Source organism: Myxocyprinus asiaticus, chromosome 25 (assembly GCF_019703515.2).
Source record: "Myxocyprinus asiaticus isolate MX2 ecotype Aquarium Trade chromosome 25, UBuf_Myxa_2, whole genome shotgun sequence".
NCBI lineage: Eukaryota > Metazoa > Chordata > Actinopteri > Cypriniformes > Catostomidae > Myxocyprinus > Myxocyprinus asiaticus.
In genome coordinates, this window is record NC_059368.1 from 10,143,367 (window position 1) to 10,167,353 (window position 23,987).

A 23,987-nucleotide genomic window follows, 5' to 3' on the forward strand; every position below is an offset into this window, starting at 1 on the left:
CTCTTGCATCAATAAAGGTCACTGTTTATGACTCCACTACCAGAAAGACACTGAAAAAAAAAAAAGCCATCCATGGAAGAGGGGCGAGGCGAAAACCACTGCTAACCCAGAAGAACATTTAAGGCTTGCCTGAATTTTGCCAAAAACACACCTTGATGATCCTTAAACCTTTTGGGAGAATGTTCTGTCAACTGATGAGTCAAACTGTTGTGAAAGTGTAACTGTTTGGAAGACAGGGGTCCCATTACATCTGCTGTATATCAAACACAGAATTCCATAAAAAGAACATCATACCTACGGTCAAGCATGGTGGTGGTAGTGTGATGGTGTGGGGATGCTACAGAGCCAGGGCGACTTGCAATAATTGAGGGAACATGAATTCTGCTCTCTACCAGAAAATCCTAAAGGAGAACGTTCGGTCATAAGTCCGTGAGTTGAAGCTCAAACGCAACTAGATTATGCAGCAAGACAATGATCCAAAGCATAGGAGTAAGTCCACCTCTGAATGCTCAAAAGAAGGTAAATTCAAGTTTTGGAGTGGCCTAGTCAAAGTCTTGACTTGGACCTGATTGAGATGCTGTGGCAGGATATTAAACAGGCAGTTCATGCTCGAAAACCCTCCAATGTGGCTGAACTAAAGCAGTTCTGAAAAGAAGAGTGGGCCAAAATTCCACCACAGCATTGTGAAAGACTGATCTCCAGATAATGGAAGCATCTGTTTGCAGTTGTTGCTGCTAAAGGTGGCACAACCAGCTATTAAGTTTAAGCAGGCAGTTCGTTTTTCACATGGGTGATATAGGTGTTGGATAACTTTTTTGCTTCAATAAAAAAAAAATATATATATATATATATTTGAAAACTGTGTTTTGTGTGTTTACTCAGGTTATCTTTGTTTTATGTTATATCTTGTCTGAAGGTCTAAAACAATTTAGTATAAAAAATACACAAAAATATAAGAAATCAGGAAGGGGGCAAACCCTTTTTCACAGCACTGTATAAGTATTAAAGAAACATACTTGTCTAAATATTATATAAAGCAAGGCATTGTAGCTGTGATATTATTAATATGCAGGTGATCAACAGATTGTTTTGTCTTCTCACTAAAAGGGTCACATCACCACATCTGGATAAATATTAGCTAGTAGCTCCAGGGATGAATTCATTTTATGCTTTGCATGATGATGCTTGAAAGCATTCTTACGAGGCTAGAAGAGCATCAGTAAATACTTTTAAGTGTTGATATTATCACCATTTTTATGACATTTCAAGAGCCATCAACCATGCATGAATCTCCTTGCAAAAGAAGAAAATAACTACACATGCTGATATTTAAGATGAAGCAGGCAAAACTGAAAAATGCACAGGCTTGCAAAACAGGAAACAACGTTTAACCCTAAAGATGCATTACCCTCTATCTGTGCAACTCAGCAACAATGAGATTCATTCATTAGTCTGTCCTTAAAAGCTGTTTTGGCAACTGTTTTAGCTCCTGACTTATCTGAAACGTCCGACTACAGCCATCATTCCCAATTCTAAAACACAACAACACAGATCTGCTGACTAATAGACATATATGAATCAGCTGCATACCTGATGGACCAGCTCATTCGAGAGCTGGGCCGACCGGAACAGGTCCAGAACTTTGCCATTGGAAGCCACTTTCTTGGCGTTGTCCACATCACAGGAGAGGAAGAGTTCCGAGTAATATTTCTGCTCGACATCGCTCAGCGTTAAACTCTCCATCGTGGCATCAAACCCGCAGCTGGTGACTTCACCTTATTGGGCCAGTGTCGTGCCTTTCAGCGTATGTGCAAGACAAGAAACTTCAAAAACACCTTCAATGAAAGGGACAGACTCAAAAGAGGGCAGTTTGGGGCGGTTGTGGCTGTTTTATGTACCGTTACTGGCTGTCTTTGCTCTTGTCTTTCGGCCCTCGCAAAGTCAAGCAAACTAATATAGACCGGGACGTCGTAATTCAGTAGTAACAGCGTCGAGACTGAGTTCCGCCGTTGCTCTGGCTTTAAAAGCGGCGGTTTTGGCCGCCGATGGAGTGGTGGAGTTCGCGTAGCCGCTGAGTGATATTACGAATAAAGTTTCGGGTTCTTCGGGCTGCTTCCCTCTGCAGACAGCGCCGCCATTCCTGGACCCCGTGACGTCATGGCCCAGGCACGGAGGACCCGGATGGAGTGTGGCGTCATAGATGTGTCGTCAGCACGTCAGAGCTGTTTATCATATAAAATGTGTAATATAATATGTAATTTAATGTTTTACTGTGCATACCCTGGCATTTTTTGCATTATTAAAAGCAAAATAAAAAAGCTGAAAGAAACAATTTTTAAATTGTTTTGTCATTGTATTTAGATTTGAAAACTTATATGGAGAGAAAATTGAGATTTTATATTTTGAGAAGGTTTATTTCAGTGGTTCTCAACCTTTTTGACTCCAAGACAATATTTTAAAGCCCCCTCGCCCGAATCTATACGTGTCTGATTAAAATAATTAATCATGGATAATTTTTGATTCTAGAAGTCTCAGAAAGTGTCTGTTTATAATTTGTAGGCATACATCATAAATATTTTTTTAGCATTTTAATTAAGGAGGATTATTTTAATTATTTTAATATTTCTTATTTTCAATTAATCTTGAGGCCCCCTTGGAAGCGTGCTGAGGCCTCCTAGTGTGTCCCGGCCCCCTGGTTGAGAACCACCGGTGTATTGTTGTGTTATTTTATTTGAAGATTACATTTTGAAATGTAATGAATTATATAGCCTACTGTTGTACAGTTGTTAATTACACTGTGCAAAAAAACATATACACCATAGAAAAAAATGGGCTTTCTGTAAAATAAATGTTTCACATTTTGTAAATGACATTAAAGCGTATGTTAACCTTTTAGAGAGAAAAAACAAACAAACAACTAAAGGCACTGAAAACATGGCATATCATAAAGGAATAGCAATTTATGTAAATTTATTTTCTATGGAAATATTAGTAAAATTATGAATGTGACTGCAAATTCTTTCATATGTTCTTGTGGCATTGGGTCTTGAAAGCTGTCTGGAAGCTAAAAATGTGAAAGTCTTGCATTGCTTTATTTTCTCATTAGCAATTCAATTAATCATTTCTTGAGGGAGTATTCTATATATTGTCTTTTTATGTTAAAGTGACAAGCTTCATATAGCCAATTGCATATTTATAAAACAGTTTGATTAAAGTAATATATTTCTTGATTATATTATATCAAGTGCAACATTCCAAAACCTTTAAAAATGAGTACAAACAGATTAAAGGGATGCAATAAAAAGTATGTATAGCCTAAACTGTACATATTATTATCTGATCTGTACTTTATGTTTAATACAATGCCTTTTTTGGCAAACATAACTGACATAATGTATAGCTAGAAGTAAAAAAAGCAAATATACACTGGCGGCCAAAAGTTTGGAATAATGTACAACCTTTGCTGTTTCGGAAGGAAACTGGTACTTTAATTCACCAAAGTGGCATTCAACTGATCACAAAGTATAGTCAGGACATTACTGATGTAAAAAACAGCATCATCACTATTTGAAAAAAGTCATTTTTTATAAAATCTAGACAGGCCCCATTTCCAGCAGCCATCACTCCAACACATTATCCTTGAGTAATCATGCTAAATTGCTAATTTGGTACTAGAAAATCACTTGCCATTATATCAAACACTGCTGAAAGCTATTTGGTTTGTTACATGAAGCTTAATATTGTCTTTGTGTTTGTGTGTGAGTTTCCACAGTATGCAATAGACTGGCGTATCTTAAGGTCAATATTAGGTCAAAAATGGTAAAAAAAAAAAAAAAAAAAACAGCTTTCTCTAGAAACTTGTCAGTCAATCATTGTTTGAGGAATGAAGGCTATACAATACTTGAAATTGCCAGTAAATGGATAATTTCATACAAAGGTGTAAACTACAGTCTTCAAAGACAAAGGACAACTGGCTCAAACAACTACAGAAAGAGATGTGGAAGGCCAGATATACAACTAAACAAGAGGATAAGTACATCAGAGTCTCTAGTTTTAGAAATAGATGCCTCAAATGTCCTCAGTTGACAGCTTCATTGAAATCTACCCACTCAACACCAGTTTCATGTACAACAGTAAAGAGAAGACTCAGGGGGGCAGGCCTTATGGGAAGAATTGCAAAGAAAAAGTTACTTTTGAAACAGAAAAACAAAAAGAGTGGGCAAAGAAACACAGACATTGGACAACAGATAATTGGCAAAGAGTGTTATGGATCTTAACCCCACTGAGCTTGTGTAGGATCAGCTAGACTTTAAGGTGCTTGAGAAGTGCCCGACAAGACAGCCACATCTATGTCAAGTGCTACAGGAAGTGTGAGGTGAAATGTCACCCCACACTTATCTGAACAAACTGACAGCTAGAATGTCAAGGATCTGCAAAGCTGTCATTGCTGCACAGGGAGGATTTTGAACTCTTAAAAGTAGTTAAAGTAGTTCTGAAATTTTTTTTCAAATTGTAAAAGTAATTTTTCACGTTATTAATGTCCAGACTATACATTGTGATCAGTGAATGCAACTTTGGTGAATAAAAGTACCAATTTCTTTCCATAAGAGCAAAATCTGTTCATTATTCTAAACTTTTGGCCGCCAGTGTATATCTTTAGATTAAACTCTTAATTAATTAAGCATTTTATTTATACAACTCTTTGAGTGTCATATGAGAAATAAAATAATATTAAAGTTCCCTATAGTTGTCAAACAAAACACACATTAGAACTATCTATTAAAATAAAATGAATTTGCACCACGTTTTAGTTTGCTGATTTGAAGGTTCTCTGCACAAGTAGCACTAGACTAGCACCTGTCGTCATGTGGGAGGGGTTAGCGTTCTGATGGGAGGGTTCATGTTAGTAGTGGGAGTAGTTAGAGTTGTGATAGGAGGGGTTTGTGTTGTGGTAAGAGAGGCTTGTGTTGTTAGTGGGAGGGGTAAGCGCTATTGTGGGAGGGGTAAGTGTCATACCACCAGTTTGGAATGAGGGAGTCATGGATGCCACGCGACCCAGTGTTATCACATTTGTCATCAGGAACCCCTCTCTCACTCAGACTCGTGAATGCGTGTGGCTCGTGCATCTAAAGGCTTTGTTCTGAGCTACGATGGAATGGATTACCCTAATTCTTTCTGTAACTTTTGTGATTATTTCTTTTCATCTTCTCTTTGGTAAAAATCATCCTAGTGCTCCTCCATGCATAAGAGGATGGATACCTTGGTTTGGTGCTGCCTTTGAATTTGGCAAAGCGCCTTTGCATTTCATTCAGCAAGCCAGAGCCAAAGTAAGTTTGCCCATTCAGAAACTGTCTCCATGAAGAATCATAACAGTACATTTATATGATTTGTTGCATGACATTTGCATTTGCAAAAATATAGCCTATAGTACATGAAGTATAGAATATATAGTGAAATGTTTAGAGTTTTCAACATTTCCCCCATAACATTAACAGTATGATTAACAGAAATTATACTTAACAGGTTGCAAAGTCACTGTTTGCTCCAAATTATGCATCTCATTAATACAAATAATACAGTCTGTGGAAAGGTGATGTCAATTTACTATACATCTACATGTATTACTGAATCACGTTGTGTTGATCTGCCAATGGTTTGAAGTTCAGAAGTCCAGCTCCTCCCCTGCCAATTCTTCTGAACCTGTTGCACTCACCTACAGTATTTAAGTGATCATTTATTTGTCAGAATTGTGATTACAAAATATATATATTTTTTCAATATAATGTTATGGTTGATCAAATGGTTTCTCTTAAAGTTGGCAGCTCAATATTAATATAATCAATATAATCTATATTAGAATAATTCACCCTCAGGTTTTAAACTAAACATTAAAGAAATATCCTCTGTGCTTTGCCATGCAAGTTCATTTACAACATACATGCAAATTTATTTACTACATGTGCTTCCTCCAAAAAGTTCAGTTTTCATATCTGAGTGTGTGGTGAAACAGTTTACATACGGACACAGAAAATATTACCCAGTCACTGTGCTGGAGCACTATGGCCAAATTGTTGTTCTGTTTTTTAATTTGTGCCATACTTAAAGAGTTCAACACTATTAATTTATGCAACTAGGGCACTGCACACAGTGGCCTTTTTTGACACCGCTTTTGTTTTGGGGACTGCTGTGCTGGTTTTGTGAAAGCATGGGAACTAATGAGGGATTTTGATGAATGAGCAGTTGAGCAGAAATTTAGTGATTTTCCTTTTTTTTTTTTTTTTTTGCCAAAACAAAGGTTCACACGCCATGCGTTCAAGCCTACAGGTTTTTATTGGTCACTGTGACTATCCTTATTAAAAAAAGTACTGTGGTGGTAGGCCTATGGCACTTTGATATATATACTATGGTATTAAATGATTACCATACTTATGTATTATGGTATTTACATAGTACTCCAAGGTACTTCAAAGAATGCCATGTAACTGTACATAAAAAAACAAGTTTTTTATTTTTATTTATAATTTTTATTTTTTTTTTGTTATTCATTGAATTTGCACCTTCATTTTAGATTTAATTTAAATGTTTATTTCAAATCACAATAATAAAATATTATTGTTCTAAATCTAAATGTCTGTTTTTTCCATTTTCCTGTAGCATGGACCAGTTTTCACAGTAATAGCAGCTGGAAAGAGACTGACATTTGTAACTTTAAATGAGGACTTCCGAGCTTTTTTCACATCCAAAGATGTTAATTTTGAACAAGGAGTACAAGAGCCTGTTCACAACACAGGTACAGTATAATAAATCTGATCAACAATTAGTGATATACAGCATGTGTGTGTTACTATACAGTATTTGCAGTCCTCTAGCAAGTTATTAAACGAACAGGCTTAAATAAATGATTTATACCTGTTCTTGAATGGCTTTCTTCCATCAGTTCTGATAATTGAACATCATCAATACTGCAGTATGTGAAAATGTGATCAAGTTACTCATTTTATGCTTGTTTGGGTTCTTGTCCAGCTTCTATCAGCAAAGAGAGTTTCTATAAGTGCCATCCGGCCTGTTTAGCCATAATAAAGAACAGACTGACTCCAGGCAACACAGCAGTGCTCTCCAGCCATCTGTGTGAAGAATTTAATGACCAGTTGGAGATCCTTGGAAACAATGGGTCTGGCCAACTAAATGAGCTAATCAAGTATAGTCTTTTCTCTCATCAATTATTTAGATTGTGCTAACGTTCACCTTGGAAAACAGTAGACATGCCTTCCATGCATTGTGCAGCAAAAGTGAAGTGTGCAATTTCTGTTCCACCCAGCACCACCAGAATTGCAAAAATAAATATAGCTGCAAGCAGCAATGATGGGCCCAATCACCATGGGTCCATTTCCACCAGATGGCTTTCGGAATACAATGCAAGGTGGACACATGCATTTGGCATTTGACAATATTCTAAACAATTTTGAAGCAATCTGGGTAAATATAAGAGGACTATTTTAAAGTCTGTTGTAAGAGCCACACATCCTGCTGCCAATGGTGGTGTTATGACCGTGACCCAATCTAAATCACACATTGCACACAGAATATAGGAGGCATTTTTCGCCATTAATTTAATGCATTGCCATGGCAACACCATTCGATATATCAAAAGTTTGTTCACAATTTAGCACCTTCAATGTCTTGGCATAATGTTTTCTAAATGTGGTGACAGTCTCATGAATACCCTAGGAGGAGTATTTAAAAGTTCAGAGACTGCGATATTCAAAAAATCCAAAATGACTGATTTCCTGTTGGGTGGAGCTAATAACTTTTATTAAAAAAGTTGTCCAGCTTGATGAGAACTATATATGTACCAATTTTGGTGACTGTAGGTGAATATGGGGGTGCTACAGAGACCCCGTTACATGCCTATTTTAAAGGGGGTTTTATAGAGCCCCCCTACACGCCCATTTGTGAACTTTTGCCCAGTTCTAATGGTCGATGACTCTGATGTGTGTGCAAAATTTCATGAAATTTTAAGTATGCCAAGTGCCTCAAAAACACCCAAATATAGGAAGAAAGGAATAATAACAATTAATGTGTTGCCATGGAAACAGTATTTAAGATATCAAATATCTTGATTTTATTCTAAAGAATTTTGAAGCAATTCATCTAACATAAGAGGGCTATTTCAAAATCTGTTAATAGTGCCATACTTCCTGTTGCCAGTTGGTGGCACTGTGACTGTGACCAATAATAGCCACATAAATGTGATCAGCCCCCCCATAAACAAACATACAGCTGGATTTATCAAAATCATACAATGCACACAGAATATATAAGGAACTTCCTGTTTCACATTTTTGCCCTTTATTTATTGCCTCGCCATGGCAACACCGTTCGATATATCAAAAATCCATTCGCAATTTAGCATTTTATTGGCATAAGGCTGCCTAAATTTGGTGACAGTCACATGAATCCTCTAGGAGGAGAATTCAAAAGTTCAGGGCCTGCAATTTAAAAAAAATGCACATTAAATCCAAAATGGCCAACTTCCTGTTGGGTGGAGCTAATGACTATAATTTTGAAAGTTGTCTGGCTTGATGAGAAAAATATATGTAGCAAGTTTGGTGACCATAGAAGAAACTGACCCCACCACTTTTGTCAAAAGGTGGCACTACAGAGCTCCCCAGCCACACCCATGTGTTTATCCCAGGCCTAATGGCCGACAGCTCTGATGTGTGTGCAAAATTCATGAAAATTCAAGCATAAGTACCTCAAAAACTTGTGAATATACATAATAAGGAATAATGACATTTAATGCGTTGCCATGGCAACACTACTTAAGATATCAAGAATCCCTTCAGAATTTGAAATCTGCACTGTCTTGACATGATTCATTTCATTCATCAATTCAGGTAAACATAAGATAAATATTTCAAAGTCTGTTAAAAGTGCCACACTTCCTTCCGCCAGTTGGTGGCACTACAACCGTGACCCACAATAGCCACATCAATGTGATCAGCCCTCAAGGCCAAACATACAGCTCAATTTTGATGTAAATCACATGATGCACTCAGAAGATATGTGACACTTCCTGTTTCCCATTTTTTTAATGTTAATTTATCGTGTCACCATGGCAACATAATTCGATATATATCAAAAATCTGTGTGTACTTTAGCATTGTCAATGTCTTGGCATGATGTCACCCACATTTGATACCTGTAACATGAATCCCCTAGGAGGAGTATTTCAAATTCCAGAGCAAACAATCCAAAATGGCCAACTTCCTGTTGAGCAGAGCTTATGACTGTCATCGCGAAAGTTGTCTGGCTTGATGACTGTAGCTCAAAAGGTGCTACAGAGCCGCCTCTACACGTCCATGTATGAACTTTTGCCAAGCCCTAAAGGCCGACGACTCTGACGTGTGTACAAAAAGTTTTTTTTTGAGCATGTTAAGTGCTCCAAAAGCCCCCAAAACCTTGAAAATAGTCATAATAATACTTCGAAGAACAATAGGGTCTCAGCACATTCAGTGCTTGGACCCTACTAACTGTTTTTACCATTCATAATTAATGTTTCCAGATCACTCCTTCTGGGTGCCATTGGTTGCAAACTTCACTTTTAACATATAAATTGGAAATTGTGTGCCTTTAAGTTAGCCTTTAAGTTAAGTTAGTCTTGCAAACTGACTATTTATAGTACTTAGACTTTGTTATTTACCTTATCTAAATCTGTGACCTAGACCTGGATTGACCAGATTGACCTATGTGTGGAATATTGATTGCTTTAATTATTACGCATTTTGTGTTTGCATCCTGAGACCACATAATTGTAAATGATTATTATCATGGCACTATTATAATTTCATGCAAATATTGCATTGATTGTGTATGCTCAAATATAAAATAAACTCAGCAAAAAAAGAAACGTCCTCTCACTTTCAACTGCTTTTATTTTCAGCAAATTTAACATGTAAATATTTGTATGAACATAAAAAGATTCAACATCTAAGACATAAACTGAACAAGTTTCACAGACATGTGACTAACAGAACTGGAATAATATGTCCCTGGGGGGGATTTGCCAGTTCATGCTGTGAGATGTTACCCCACTCTTCCACCAAGGCACTTGCAAGTTCCCGGACATTCTGGGGGGAATGGCCCTAGCCCTCACCCTCCGATCCAACAGGTCCCAGACGTGCTCAATGGGATTAAGATCCGGGCTCTTCGCTGGCCATGGCGGAACACTAACATTCCTGTCTTGCAGAAAATCACACACAGAATGAGCAGTATGGCTGGTGCATTGTCATGCTGGAGGGTCATGTCAGGATGAGCCTGCAGGAAGGGTACCATATTAGGGAGGAGGAAGTCTTCCCTGTAACGCACAGCATTGAGATTGCCTGCAATGACAACAAGCTCGGTTTGATGATGTTGTGACACACCACCCCAGACCATGACGGACCCTCCACCTCCAAATCGATCCTGCTCCAGAGTACAGGCCTCGGTGTAACGCTCATTCCTTCGACGATAAACGCGAGTCCGACCATCACCCCTGTTGAGACAAAACCGCAACTCCTCAGTGAAGAGCACTTTTTGCCAGTCCTGTCTGGTCCAGTGACGGTGTGTTTGTACCCATAGGCGACGTTGTTTCCAGTGATGTCTAGTAAGGACCTGCCTTACAACAGGCCTACAAGCCCTCAGTCCAGCCTCTCTCAGCCTATTGCAGACAGTCTGAGCACTGATGGAGGGATTGTGCATTCCTGGTGTAACACGGGCAGTTGTTGTTGCCATCCTGTACCTGTCCTGCAGGTGTGATATTCGGATGTACCGATCCTGTGCTGATGTTGTTACACGTAGTTCTTTTGGTGTTTTTCAGAGTCAGTAGAAAGGTCTCTTTAGTGTCCTAAGTTTTTATTACTGTTACCTTAATTGCCTACCGTCTGTAAGCTGTTAGTGTCTTAATGACTGTTCCACAGGTGCATGTTCATTAATTGTTTATGGTTCATAGAACAAGCATGGAAAACATTGTTTAAACACTTTACAATAAAGATCTGTGAAGTTATTTGGATTTTTACAAAATTATCTTTAAAATACAGTGTCCTGAAAAAGCGACATTTTTTTTTTTTTTTTTTTTTTTTTTTTTTGCTGAGTTTATAATATATTATACTATTAATTTTCATTAATGGACAAATGTCTTTAAAATCTTGTTGTAGTATCATAAATTCCAAAATCATAAAAAGAGTAACTTTTTATTTGTTATTGTTATTTCTTCAAAACTGGACTAGATGAAAAAACATACCCCTTGTTTCCAGGAGTGTTATGTATCCAGCAGTGATGAGCAACTTACTAGGCAAGTGTAACTCCCCCAGCTGTGCCTTTACCAAACAGGAGTTCCTGGAAAAATTCACAAAATATGATGATGGATTTGAGTATGGATCCCAGCTCCCAGAAATGTTCTTGAAGTGCGTGAGTGTTATTGCTCCAATGACTGCCCTTTCTTTGTTAAATGATTAATTTAGATTTGTTCAGTCACCATTTCTACAAATTACACTTTCAGCCAGTAGGTGGTGAAAAATTAACATTTTTAATGGTTATGAGAAAGTCATTGGGGCCCTATTTTAAAAGCGCTAGAGTTAAGCGCAGTGTTAAGTCAGTGGCATGGCCATGAAATTTTGGTATTTTCGTGCAAGCATGCGCTAAGTCTTAAATTGCCCACGCAATGTGCAAATGGGCTGGATAAAGCGCAATTTAATTCTGAGGTTCTTCTCTGGGATTTCCACTGTCTGCATCCTATTATAGGCTAGTCCATACCGTGTGAATTACCAGCAATATAAACAAAGACAGCACATTCATAAGAAGTTGGTAGTGTAAATGGACTGTATGCAATGAATTAGAAGAATAGAAAATGTGCATTAACGGCATCCATTTATAGACACGTGATTCTCTTCTGAATTTGGATGTACACTCAGTTAAATTATTGGGAATGTAAATATTATTAATAATTTTCATCTACTGACAAAATAATGTAGTGGTACAAAAACATACCCAATTCAAACATTTTAGTCTCTCCTTCCTTCACCGGCCCCTTTTGCAGTGACTTAAAAATCAGTCTCAGCAACAGGTGGAAAATAACAAGTAGGCTACAAATTAAATCACAAATACAATTGTAAATATACAATAATAATACATATAAACATAACAATAAAAATAATTGAAAAAATAAACCATGACCCCTAGAAAGGCCTCTACAAAACTCAAGCGATTACCCCTGAAAAATTGCGATTGTCGGGGACATTATTTGATGTTCTTTACGTTCAGAATTTGGACATGAACTTTATTACCACCTGCTGGTGGAATCAAATGCAGGAACTGAATTTTAAGAGTTAATAGGTGGTACTGAAACGTCTTAGCGCAACGACCTATTTCACAGGACAATAGCAAATTGCGCTTTACCCACTTCATTTAGGCCTACGTACACCCACAGTTTGTGCGCCTACACCCACAATAGCGCAAACACTCCCACCCATGCCCATTTGCGCTTTGCACTGGCACGCAAACTGCTCTTTTAGAATTAGAGCTCTCTAGAAAATTTGATAAGACGTTGCACGTGGTCATAGCGAGTAGCGCTGCGCTTTGAGCACTCACGAAAATAGAGCCCATTGATTAATTGATTCACTAGAATTAAACAAATTTGACTCGCTAATGAATCGCTACTCAGATGAAACAAAGATTGGACAAAAACGGCAAAAGTATGATGGACAGTAGGCCTACATTACCTACAACATGGGAAAGTCTGAAAACTCTAAAAAGTAAAAAGTTTGAAAACCTCTGGCCAAGATAGTGCAATCACAAGTTAAAGATAATGGACTGTAGCTTTACTGTTGATGTACATTCAAAACATCTATTTCCTGTGTCTTAAACAGGGAATGGGCAAATTCAAAGCAATGGCTCATTTCTTTGCTGAGAAATATGATTATCAAATCAGAAGAGACCCTTTACAGTGAGAATGGTGAAAAGGTAATATACTGTAGGTAAACCATACTAAATGCCTAGTGGCAAATTAAGTAAGTAAATAAATAATAAAGCTATTGAGTAAAATGTTAAATAGTTGTTTTACATTTCAACAAATGAACATAAAACAAACATCAAGCGCTATCTGGAGTGTTTGTACTGTAACTGTTAACTACATCACTCTCCAAACAGTGTTTAATTTGAAACAAATAGTATGGAGATTAAATGGCAAATAATTTTTATGGTAGGCCACTGTTTTTTAAAATGTCTTAACCAACAGAGGGAGCCAAATACAGTTCAATATGATGTTCCCCAAAGGCTTCTGAGTCTTATGACTATAATGTGAAACTTAGTTTTGATGTATTATGTACATGTATTATGCCTGAATCAGCATAATATTAAGGCCATTATTTAATATTGTAATACAAAACTAAAAATATCATTTTTCTTTTTTTTTTTTTATCTCCTTAGACTTTACTACAGCACCTTGCTACATCAATAACAGACAAATATCTGCCCAATTATGGTGTACTTATGCTTTGGGCTTCCCTGGCAAATGCTATACCAGTAAGTGAAAAGTTCATGTCAATTGGATTCAGTATGTTAATCCAGAATGCAGTTATTCCAGCTTTATGCAATGTTGCTTACTCTCACTAAACTTCTTTATTCTAGATAACATTTTGGGCCATTTCTTTTATTTTGTCCAATCCTGTAACGTATAAAATTGCTATGGATCAGATCAGTGCTGCCCTCAGTAACCAAGGTAAACAATCTTGTGTTTTCATTGGCTGTTTAATCAAAACTGTGTTTTTTAACTTTCTTCTCCCCCTGCTTGATATGAATTCTGCACTGCTGTTCGCTCAGTATGATTCAGTAGTCACGTCAAATACTTGTAATGCTTGAAATTTTTCCGAGGCTGTCGGTCCCTAACATTCTGCCTTACATCTCATTTTTTTGTTCTGCTGAAGAAATAAAGTCACACGGGTTTGGAACGACGTGAGGGTCCTCACTTCTCTTTAAAACACATGAATTGTACTTGAGGCTTTAGTAACCATAGTGTGTGTGTGTGTCTGTTTTGCATTTAAGACAAGAAGAAGACAAAGGTAACCATAGATGATTTACAGCAGATGCCATATGTGAAGTGGTGTATCATGGAAGCCATTCGGCTGAGGGCCCCCGGAGCTATTACTCGTAAAGTAGTGCGACCTCTCAAATTACAGGTCAGCTGTGAAACATTATTCAGTGTATAACTTTATTCATCTCAGATTTATGCAGAAAAAATATTATAGCATGTAGTACATAACAACAACACCCTCATATGTTATAAATCATGTACAACTGAAAGACAAAATCTAAGATTTCAATCTTAAAGTGGTATTCCATAAGTGTAGTTAATGGTAGTGTGTTTATAACAGCACAAAAAAGAGCTTTTAGACTACTGTATATGCTGACCATCAACTGGAATGTACAGTATAAATACTACATAAAGTCTTCACCAATCTATATGTCAGATAGGACTGAATGTTTTTAATTCATTTAGATCTACCTTTGGATTCACACAGGCTACAATGAACAAAGCAAACATTACTAGGATTTCTTATGGATGAAAAAAACTGTTTATGTACAGTATGTGTGTGAGTATGCATACGTTTACCTTGAAATCTAAATGAAGGCATACCATAAACTTCTAAAGTTTTTATTTAAAACTAATTATAAATACTACTGACAAACCTTAACTATTCCCCCAATAATAAAAAATATAAGGATGATTTGAATTTCCAGTTGAGACGATACTGACAGTATTAAATATTATAATATTAAATAGTACCCGGAAGGGTCTTCAGCTGCTGTTGTACATTCAGAAATGCTTTTCTGCATAGCACTGTTGTAATGCGTGTTTATTTGGTTTACTGTCACTTTGCTTTCAGCTCGAACCAGTCTGGCCATTCTCCGTTGACCTCTCCATCAACAAGGCGTTTTCGTCCACAGACCCGCTGCTCACTGGTTCTTTTTTGTTTTTCATACCATTCTCTATAGACTCTAGAGACTGTTGTGCATGAAATCCCAGGAGATCAGCAGTTACAGAAATACTCAAACCAGCCCATCTGGCACCAACTGACATGCCACAGTCTAATTCGCTGAGATACATTTTTTTCCCCGTTCTGATGGTTGATGTGAACATTAACTGAAGCTCCTGACCCATATCTGAATGATTTTATGCACTGCACTGCTGCCACATGATTGGCTGATTAGATAATCACATGGATGATTGTTGGTGCCAGACGGGCTGATTTGAGTATTTCTGTAACTGCTGATCTCCTGGGATTTTCACACACTACAGTCTCTAGAATTTACTCAGAATGGTGCCAAAAACAAAAAACATCCAGTGAGAGGCAGTTCTGCGGATGGAAATGCCTTGTTGATGAGAGAGGTCAACAGAGAATGGCCAGACTGGTTCAAACTGACAAAGTCTACGGTAACTCAGATAACTGCTCTGTACAATTGTGGTGAGAAGAATAGTATCTCAGAATTCTATTCTGAGATGTGGGTTGGCGCTGTTTTGGCGGCACGAGGGGGACCTACACAATATTAGGCAGGTGGTTTTAATGTTGTTTATGATCAGTGTGTGTGTGTATATATATATATATATATATATATATATATATTAGTTAGTTACATTGTTAGTTCATAGTGCATTAACTAATGTTAATTATTAATAAATGTAGATTAATAAATGCTGTAAAAGCATTGTTCACAGTTAGTTTGTTATCTGTTGTTAACTAATATTAACAAATGAAACCTTATTGTAAAGTGTTACCATATAAAGTATATTATATACTGTATATACATATACAGTTTATATATAATGAGGACAAATCTAAAATCATCTACATTGTGATAAAAAAAATGACCTAATAAACATACTAAATTAATGTAAATGCATATAAATTGTGAGGTGTGTGGGACTTGCATATGAAAACATCATTAGAAGTCATTGGAATAGAAGTCCCCACTGTGATGAAAACAAATATGTGTGTGTGTGTGTGTGTTTTCTTCTTACAGAATTACATTATTCCACCAGGAGACATGTTAATGTTGTCTCCTTATTGGGCTCACCGAAACCCCAAGCTTTTCCCAGACCCGGAGGATTTCAAACCTGTGAGTAACTCCAACTTGTCATTCTAACATGTTCTGTATGACCTCAGCCACAGGAAGAGGTTAACACAAATTCCACAATAAACCACATTACAACAAACACAAGACACATGCTCAGAATAGCTTTTTTTCGACAGGTAAAGTGCTTTACTATTAAATGTTCCTGTACATTGTTTGAGGAGCCTCTTTATTTTGTTTTGCTCTATGAGGTATCAAAGATTGGTATTCAATTGGTATCTGTTTTATTGGTATTTTCCTTTAATAAAAGTTCCTTCTTCCATTTTGTCTGGAAAGCTGTAAAGTGCGCTTGAAAAGTCCAGCTGTGCTCCATTAAAACAAGAATAATAGGTCTGTATGTGTGTTAGGAAAGCCTGACAGTTATCTTCACAATTAACCTTCCGGCAAATGCCTATAGAGATTCCATTACACTTCTGTCTAATAATGCAATATACTAATGTCTTGAAGGAAATAGCTCAGCTCACAGACATTGGATCAGCCCTACATCTACATGATTAAATTGTCTGCTTAAAAAAAAAACTTCTCCTTCACTGTGGAAATGCACTTTAATTTAAATCAAAGAGTGCGCTCACTTTTCACTTTTTTTTTCCTAAATGGAATCTAAACATTTTACACACTGAATGTCTTCGGTTGCTATCTAAATGGACATTCCATGGTCTCATGCATTGGAAATTTATACAAATGTTTGAACTTGACTTTGAATTGTTGATGTTAACCACAGACCAATTATTAATATAGTATATGCACATAATAATGCTGCATTTGTGAACAGATGGACATTACATAAGGAGTCATCCAGAGATTACTGTAAATATGTATTTTTATTAAATTAAACCTTGGAGTGGAGGACAAGCTCAAAGGGTCTATTTTGGACAGGCCCTCGCCTGAGTAGATTATTTTTAATGAAAATTTTCTTCCCACAGGAACGATGGGAAAAGGCAGATTTAGAAAAGAATGTCTTCTTGGAAGGGTTTGTGGCATTTGGAGGGGGGAAAAATCAGTGCCCAGGAAGGTTAGAAAAACTCTTGTGTTTGTACAAAATAATCTTCATGTAGTCATCATTGGTTCTTTTTTTCCTGGACAGCTGTCTTTTGACTTGAACTTTACTGAACTTTCCATTTGTTGTTCAATTGAACTTATAGCATAATTTATGCATGCAGTTCAGGATATTAGGGCCTTGCACATCTAACCCATTATTAAACTGAAGTGTTTAATTTTTTTCAATGTAAAAATACTTTCTCCTATCCAAGCGTAATAAAGACAGATAACTCTAAGTTTAGGTCAATTTTACTTAAAAACACTGTGGCTCTGTGGCGCTATTCAAAGTATTGCTGTTTAAGTATCCCGACCAGCCAGACATATAGTAGCAGCATTGGCTAAACCACTGGCTTGAGTTTGGAGCAGGGCTATCTCTTTGGCCAAACAATGGAAGACAGGGAAGTGTTCTTGAAACCTGTTTGAAAGCAATTTTTTTTGCAATTACGTAATGGGTGACATTAGCAGCGCTAGCGCTTCAGCTTTAAGGTTTGCTGGTTGCATGGATGTTTATTAAAGGAATGTTCTGGGTTCAATATAAGCTAAGTTCAATCAACAGCATTTGTGGAATTATTACCACAAAAAATAATTTCGACTCATCTTTAATGTATTAAAGAAAAAGTTACAGTAAGGCACTTACAAATGGAAGTAAATGGGACCAATCCATAAACGCTAAAATACACACCGTTTCAAAAGTATAACTACAAGATGTAAACATAATACTTGTTAACATGTGACAAAATCACTTACTAACCTTATCTGTGTGAAGTTATATCCAAAACTAGGATTACAGAGTTTTGTTGCCATGGCAACAAAGTTGTAATATTGGAAATACATTTACACAGGTGAGGTTAGTAAGCGATTTTATCACACTAAAATCGTCTTAACATTTTTAATGTTTACATTTCGCGGGCTTTTGAGTGTGTATTTTAATTGTTAAAGGACTGGCCCCTTTCACTTCCATTATAAGTGCCTAACTGTAACTGTGATTTTTGCATGTTTTTTTAATAAATGAGGGACGAGTCAAAATAATTTTTTGTGGAAATTAACATTATACCAAAAATGCTGTTAACTGAGCTAAACTTATATTAAACCCGGAACTTGGTAAGTTTGAGCGTGCTTTGGAGGCTGTTTTTGCCCTCTAGCAGGATGTTTGGTGGTATCTTTCCCTTCCAAAAGGAGATTTGGGGTCATTTTTGCCCTCCAGTGGAAGGGTTAGAGGGTACCTTTGCCCTCTAGCAGAATAATTGGGATGAGTGTCTTTGGCCTCTAACAGGAAAGCTGTGGCTTGTACGTGGCCTATAGCAAATGACACAAGCTGCAGCGTTCCATGTTTTACCCTTCGGCTCTTTTGCTTAGAATGTCAATTCCTTTAGGTTATTTACAAAAAATCTGGGACAAAAAGTTCCAAATTGGTACAAAACATATACAATTTGTAGAGACTTTACCTCTGAAGATGCATGATTTGAATTACGATACTTTCAACAGCATTTGCAATAAGTCTGAGTTGCAATAAACTGATAGTATGGCTCCATTCCTGGTTTAGTGCCATGTTGAAATACAGTGGATCCAAGGTGCTGTTGTATGCTGAGCCGAGCATGCTTGGCCCTAAAATTTCTCAGCCCTTTGAGGCCTTGCTGATGACATCATGCTGGCCCTGGGGAGAGTGCAGCCGTGGTCAGTATGACGTTAATAGAGCCATATAAAGATTGGCAGAACATTCCCAGCTGCACAGGAAGATCAAAAGCATAGGCACAGTCCAGTGACCTTTTCTAGAGCCTGTACACAGCCCCTCCACAAATGCTGCTATGCTCTACATACATCAGTCTGGGAAATATCTGGAAGGGTAAAGGAAACAAGAGAGCAAGAGATATGTAGAAAGAGAGAAAAAGGGAGAGAGAGAGAGAGAGAGAGAGAGAGAGAGGGAGAGAGGGAGGGAGGGAGAGAGAGGGATGAATGTTGCAGGCCTTACTCGATCATGGAAGCTCTTCTTCATCATCTACTTTATACACTTATTTTTGCATTATCCATAATAGCAGCATTTATATAAGAACATAAGTGAGCTTTATACTCTCTAGGATAATTTCACATGTCATTGTGAGAAATCCATTGCATATTGCATGCCTACCAACCTCCTGCATCCAAATATCGCATTGGCATAAGAAATGAAAGCTGATTCTTAGTGGAAGCCGCTGTAATGATCACTCAGGCTTGTATAGATCCCTTAGCTGGACGTGTCCATAAATTACTACTCTGCGTATGGCACACCCATGTCTTTCAATTTCCTCCTCCAATCTTATTTGATTTTGGATAATTTTAGGAAATTGGCTACTTGCGTCACTGAGACAGTGCCCCTCAATGAGTCACAGCCTTCAAGGTTATTTGGGCTGATTATTTCAAGAAACATGACAAGCCCCTCTCGCCCTGCTTCTGTGCCCAATATTGTTTTATTACCTCCCCTTATTTCTCTATCTCATTTAGGAACCTTGTTTTTTGTTTTTTATCACTTGAAGGAATAGTTCACCCAAAAATGAAAATTCTGTCCTAATTTACTCACCCTTATATCATTCCAAACCTATATGACTTAGGATAAGAAATATCTTGTGTGAAAAAAAAAAAAAAAAAAGAGATGTTTTGAAGAATGTTCATACCGCACTCTTCAATACAATGAAAGTGGATGGGGTCCGGGGGCTGTCAAGCTCCAAAAGGACAAAAACCACTACAAAAGCACCATAAAACTAGTCCATGTAACTTGTGCGCTGTCTTCTTCTGAAGTCTATAAGATAGCTTTGTGTGATGAGCAGACAGAAATTAAAGTTGGTAGTCACTGAAAATCTTCCCCTTCGCTTAGCACGGAAATCAAATATAGTGCCTGTGGTGCAGGATGGATGTCTATGACATCAAATACAGTTTTTGGTGTAATCCGATTATAAAATAATTAGTTGCTGTAATTTAATTACTTTTCCAGTTAAAACATACAAGTCAAGTAATTGGTAATCTGATTACTTTTTGAATTAAGTAGTATTTTATTGAATTAGTACATTTGTAGTGGATTACTTTTTTGAGATGCAACAGTGAGCAAATGGTGAAGATTGGAGAAGGTTTTTAGTGCATTTTGACTGTTCTGGTCTGTTCTGTTCCATAGATTTAATTTTCATGTCTTGGAAAACAGAATTTTCATATTTTGGTGAACTATTCCTTTATTTCAAATTGCACTGTATGCATCTGGTATTTCTCTGACCACCCAAACCACCTTGAGCCACTAGTTCAGAATGACATGGCTTTGAATATAGCTGGAGTTTGCCAGAACCACATTCATTTGCTTTTTGCCTTTCTGCCTGCAATTTCTCCCAATGTTTTCCCAGTGTTCAGTAGCACTCAAGGGAGTGGTGCAATGGCAGCTAGACTGCGTGCAGCATTCTGTCAGAATACTAATACACACAGTGCTATTGAAGTAGACTTGTCAAATGATAAGCACTTCAGAGCGTTGAGTTTCCGTCTAGAAATTCTCTTAATGAAAAAGAACAAACGAAAAAAAAAGTGCTAATAAGAACCACTTGTTTGTTTTTTTGCATCAACAGGTGGTACGCCATAATGGAATTGCATATGTTTGTGGCCCTGATTCTCTACAAGTTTGAATTCACCTTGTTGGATCCAGTACCTAAACCGGTAAGTGGCCTGAGAAAGAGTAATGTTCAATGCAGAATAGTAAATAAGCCTTGAAAGAGATTGCTTTAAAGTAGGCATTAGGTTAATAATTTCCAGATGTGTTCCTATGGCAGTATTTACCCAACAACAGCCCATTTTAATGCTTAAGCACCTTCCTGCTATTTACCCTTGTAATTCTCAGGCAGACCAAAAATAGCTTGGTTGGTTTTGCCCACCAACGAACATTGAATCTAGATCAGAACCATGCACTGATCCACTGTATGGTCATATTTGTAAACTTTGGGAAAAGAACAAAATTCCTCTTTCACAATAACTTGGTAAATACAGTGGTGTGAATATTTTGTTTTGCATTATATGACAAAAAATATCAAATCATATGGCATTTATTATGAAGAAAGATGGCACAAGCATAATTTTCAATCAAAACAAAGAAAAAAAAATTATTTGTTAATGCTGTTACAATTTATTAAATAATGTTCTGGGTTCAAAACAAGCTCAATTAACAGCAATTGTGGCAAAACTTGTCTCTCATTTATTAAAAAAAAAAAAAAAGGAAATCTCACAGTTACAGTAATGGAAGTTTACAATGGAAGTGAAACATGAAAATACACATTGTTTCAATAGCATAGCCACAAGACATAAACATAATACATGTAAACATATACATGTATATTAGTGTGATAAAATCACTTATTAACCTTATCTGCGTAAAGTATTATCCAATATAACAACCATGTAAATCCCGGTACTGGATATAACTTCAAACACATAAGGTTAGTAAGTGATTTTATCACACTAAAATCATTGTTAACATGTAATGTTTACGTCATGTGGCTATACTTCTGAAACATCGTGTATTTCATTATTTATGGACGGGCCCCATTTACTTTCATCGTAAGTGGCTTACTGCAACTGTGATTTATGCATTTTTTTAAATAAATGAGGGATAAATAAAATTTCATTTTTTGTGGAAATAAGCTGGCGAAAAGTAATTGCTAAAATGCTAGAAAAAAGTGAAGTTAGTCCTGAGAAAAGGTCTAGCATCATTTTGTGTAGAATTCAAAAATTGTAAGTGTGGCTAAAGTGTCCAAATACTTTTAGGGGCCACTGTATATCATGTTTATGTGGTCAATTCATTTGATAAACATGTCATATGTATCTGATTCTTGTAGAGTCCTCTGCACCTTGTGGGAACCCAGCAGCCAGAAGGACTCTGTACAGTGAGATACAAGCATAGATAAAAAGCTCACATTTAGACAACTGTGCTGCTCCTTTAGAGTTGACAGTCAGTCTTGACTCAAGAGCTGCACAGTTCAAATCCCGAGGTGAGCTTCAGAAGTTTCAAGCATCAGTGCGAATTTCAAACTTTTAGTAACATGGACAACTAGAAAGTCTTAAAATGCTAAAGATTTTTCACAGGAATATTGCAGGTTCAATACAAGTTAAGCCAGAGGCTATTTAGTAGAGACAGGCCACTTCTATTAAAATGAATGGGAGAAATTGGAATGCCCAACGGTCAACGGATGTAGAAAGGAAGTCCCACCTTACAGGTAAAAGAGCCAATCACCTTTTAGATACAGACATCGCCTGTCAATCAACTTGAGAACGTGCATGCGAATTAGCTTTACAAGCCGGGAAGATTTTGTTTTTAATCTGAGGTAAAGAAGCACAATTTATGATACCAGTGTCGTTAGATTTTACTGCTGATTTTAAATATGTTCTTTGATCGTAATCTTGACCAAACATTTTGAATATTTCTGTCTTTCCCCATTCTTGTTTACATAGAAAAATAGCCACCTGGGAGCATTCCAAAGATGTCCGCCGAGTGAACCGACTTGCTAAATAGACTTTGGTTAAATCAATTGGCAACATTTGTGGCATAATGTTTATTACCACAAAAATGTATTTCAACTCATCTCTCCTTTTCTTTAAAAAAGCGAAAATCTAGGTTACAGTTGAGGCACTTACAATGGAAGTGAACAAGGGACAATTTGAAATTTAGTAGTATTCAACTGTATTCCACAAATGCTGTCGATTGAGCAGTTTGTATTGAACCCAGTATATTCCTTTAAAAGTATACACTTGATTAATTGATTCCATTAGTGAAAGTATTAGATAATAGGGGAGTAAATTAATGAGTAGCATTTGGCAGGACATGGCGGGCCACATGGGGTGACCATTTTATTAGGCTACTGATATAATGGTTACATGATTTTAAACAGATTTTTTTCAGAAGTATCCTACCATTAATTTCTTATTGTGTAAAACGTTTTAATGAGTAAAAAATACTGAGTGCACCTTTAAGATACTTGCTCTTACATATATTGCAGTATTGTTGAACCTCATATATAACTAATGGCATAATAGACACGATATATTTCAGAAAGCACGCTGTTGTAGAAATTCCTCTCCCCAGACTGAGAGACTTTATCATATCCAGGAAGTAAGAAATAAACTAAAATAAGGTTCATGTGTTGCAGTGTGTGACTACAGTCATATATTACAGCTAAACATCTCGTACTTGAAAAGGACAAAGTAAAGACAAAGTTTATAGACAATATAACTAAGTGGTGGTTCTCTTTTGTGAAGCAGAAATATGTAAACACATTATTTCACCTATAAACACTGCTTTAGCTGTACTTCTTTTCTCTATTGGTGAACAGGATTGTTTCTATAAACACATCTGCATTTTAGTCTGTAAGTTCTTTATTGCATCTGTGTGAAAGCATTTGTGGTAAAACTTTATATAGCATAAGTTGGAATGGAATGGTTTTTCATAACTGAATGATGATTAAATTAAATGACATCACTAGTGTCATATTCATTTTGGAAGAACAAACAACTTTGTACTGCCTTAGTGGTGAGTTTAACTGTGTTTCAGTCAAATAAAAAGTTTTGTTGCATCATTTTAAAGTCTCAAAAGTTAACTTCTTTATCTTTGTATTTCCTTGCCAACCATGTGCCTCAGACACAGCATTCCAGGGATGCTCAGAGGGCCAATGTAAAACATGGATACTAGACCCAAAAGTGATTTGATGAAACAAAATGAAACATAAGTGAGAGACACTTTTCTTTCTATATTCCTGTTTCTCTTTATAACCCCCACACCCCCACCC

General features: G+C 36.8%; 2 protein-coding genes across 6 annotated transcripts in view; one reads left to right on the plus strand and one right to left on the minus strand.

Annotated features, from left to right (window-relative positions):
• The window catches only part of LOC127416043 (ralBP1-associated Eps domain-containing protein 1-like), a 32,531-nt gene extending 30,272 nt beyond the window's left edge, over positions 1–2,259 (minus strand). For 3 of the 5 annotated variants that reach the window (XM_051655148.1, XM_051655146.1, XM_051655145.1), the window contains exon 1: positions 1,591–2,259. In XM_051655148.1, coding sequence (XP_051511108.1) covers positions 1,591–1,743 — 153 coding nt within the window. In that variant the 5' untranslated portion in view covers positions 1,744–2,259. The remainder of the gene's footprint in view (positions 1–1,590) is intronic. The other 2 variants (XM_051655147.1, XM_051655144.1) reach the window with 1 other exon arrangement.
• A 2,785-nt stretch (positions 2,260–5,044) lies between these two features.
• Positions 5,045–23,770, plus strand: LOC127416283 (24-hydroxycholesterol 7-alpha-hydroxylase-like). Its single transcript, XM_051655540.1, has 12 exons — positions 5,045–5,327; positions 6,655–6,790; positions 7,024–7,198; positions 11,295–11,444; positions 12,906–12,999; positions 13,465–13,560; positions 13,666–13,756; positions 14,080–14,213; positions 16,057–16,152; positions 17,091–17,179; positions 20,784–20,871; positions 22,044–23,770. Exons 1-12 carry the CDS (start codon positions 5,151–5,153, stop codon positions 22,110–22,112), a joined length of 1,395 nt encoding a protein of 464 aa, XP_051511500.1. The 5' UTR covers positions 5,045–5,150; the 3' UTR covers positions 22,113–23,770.
• Positions 23,771–23,987: the final 217 nt, after the last annotated feature.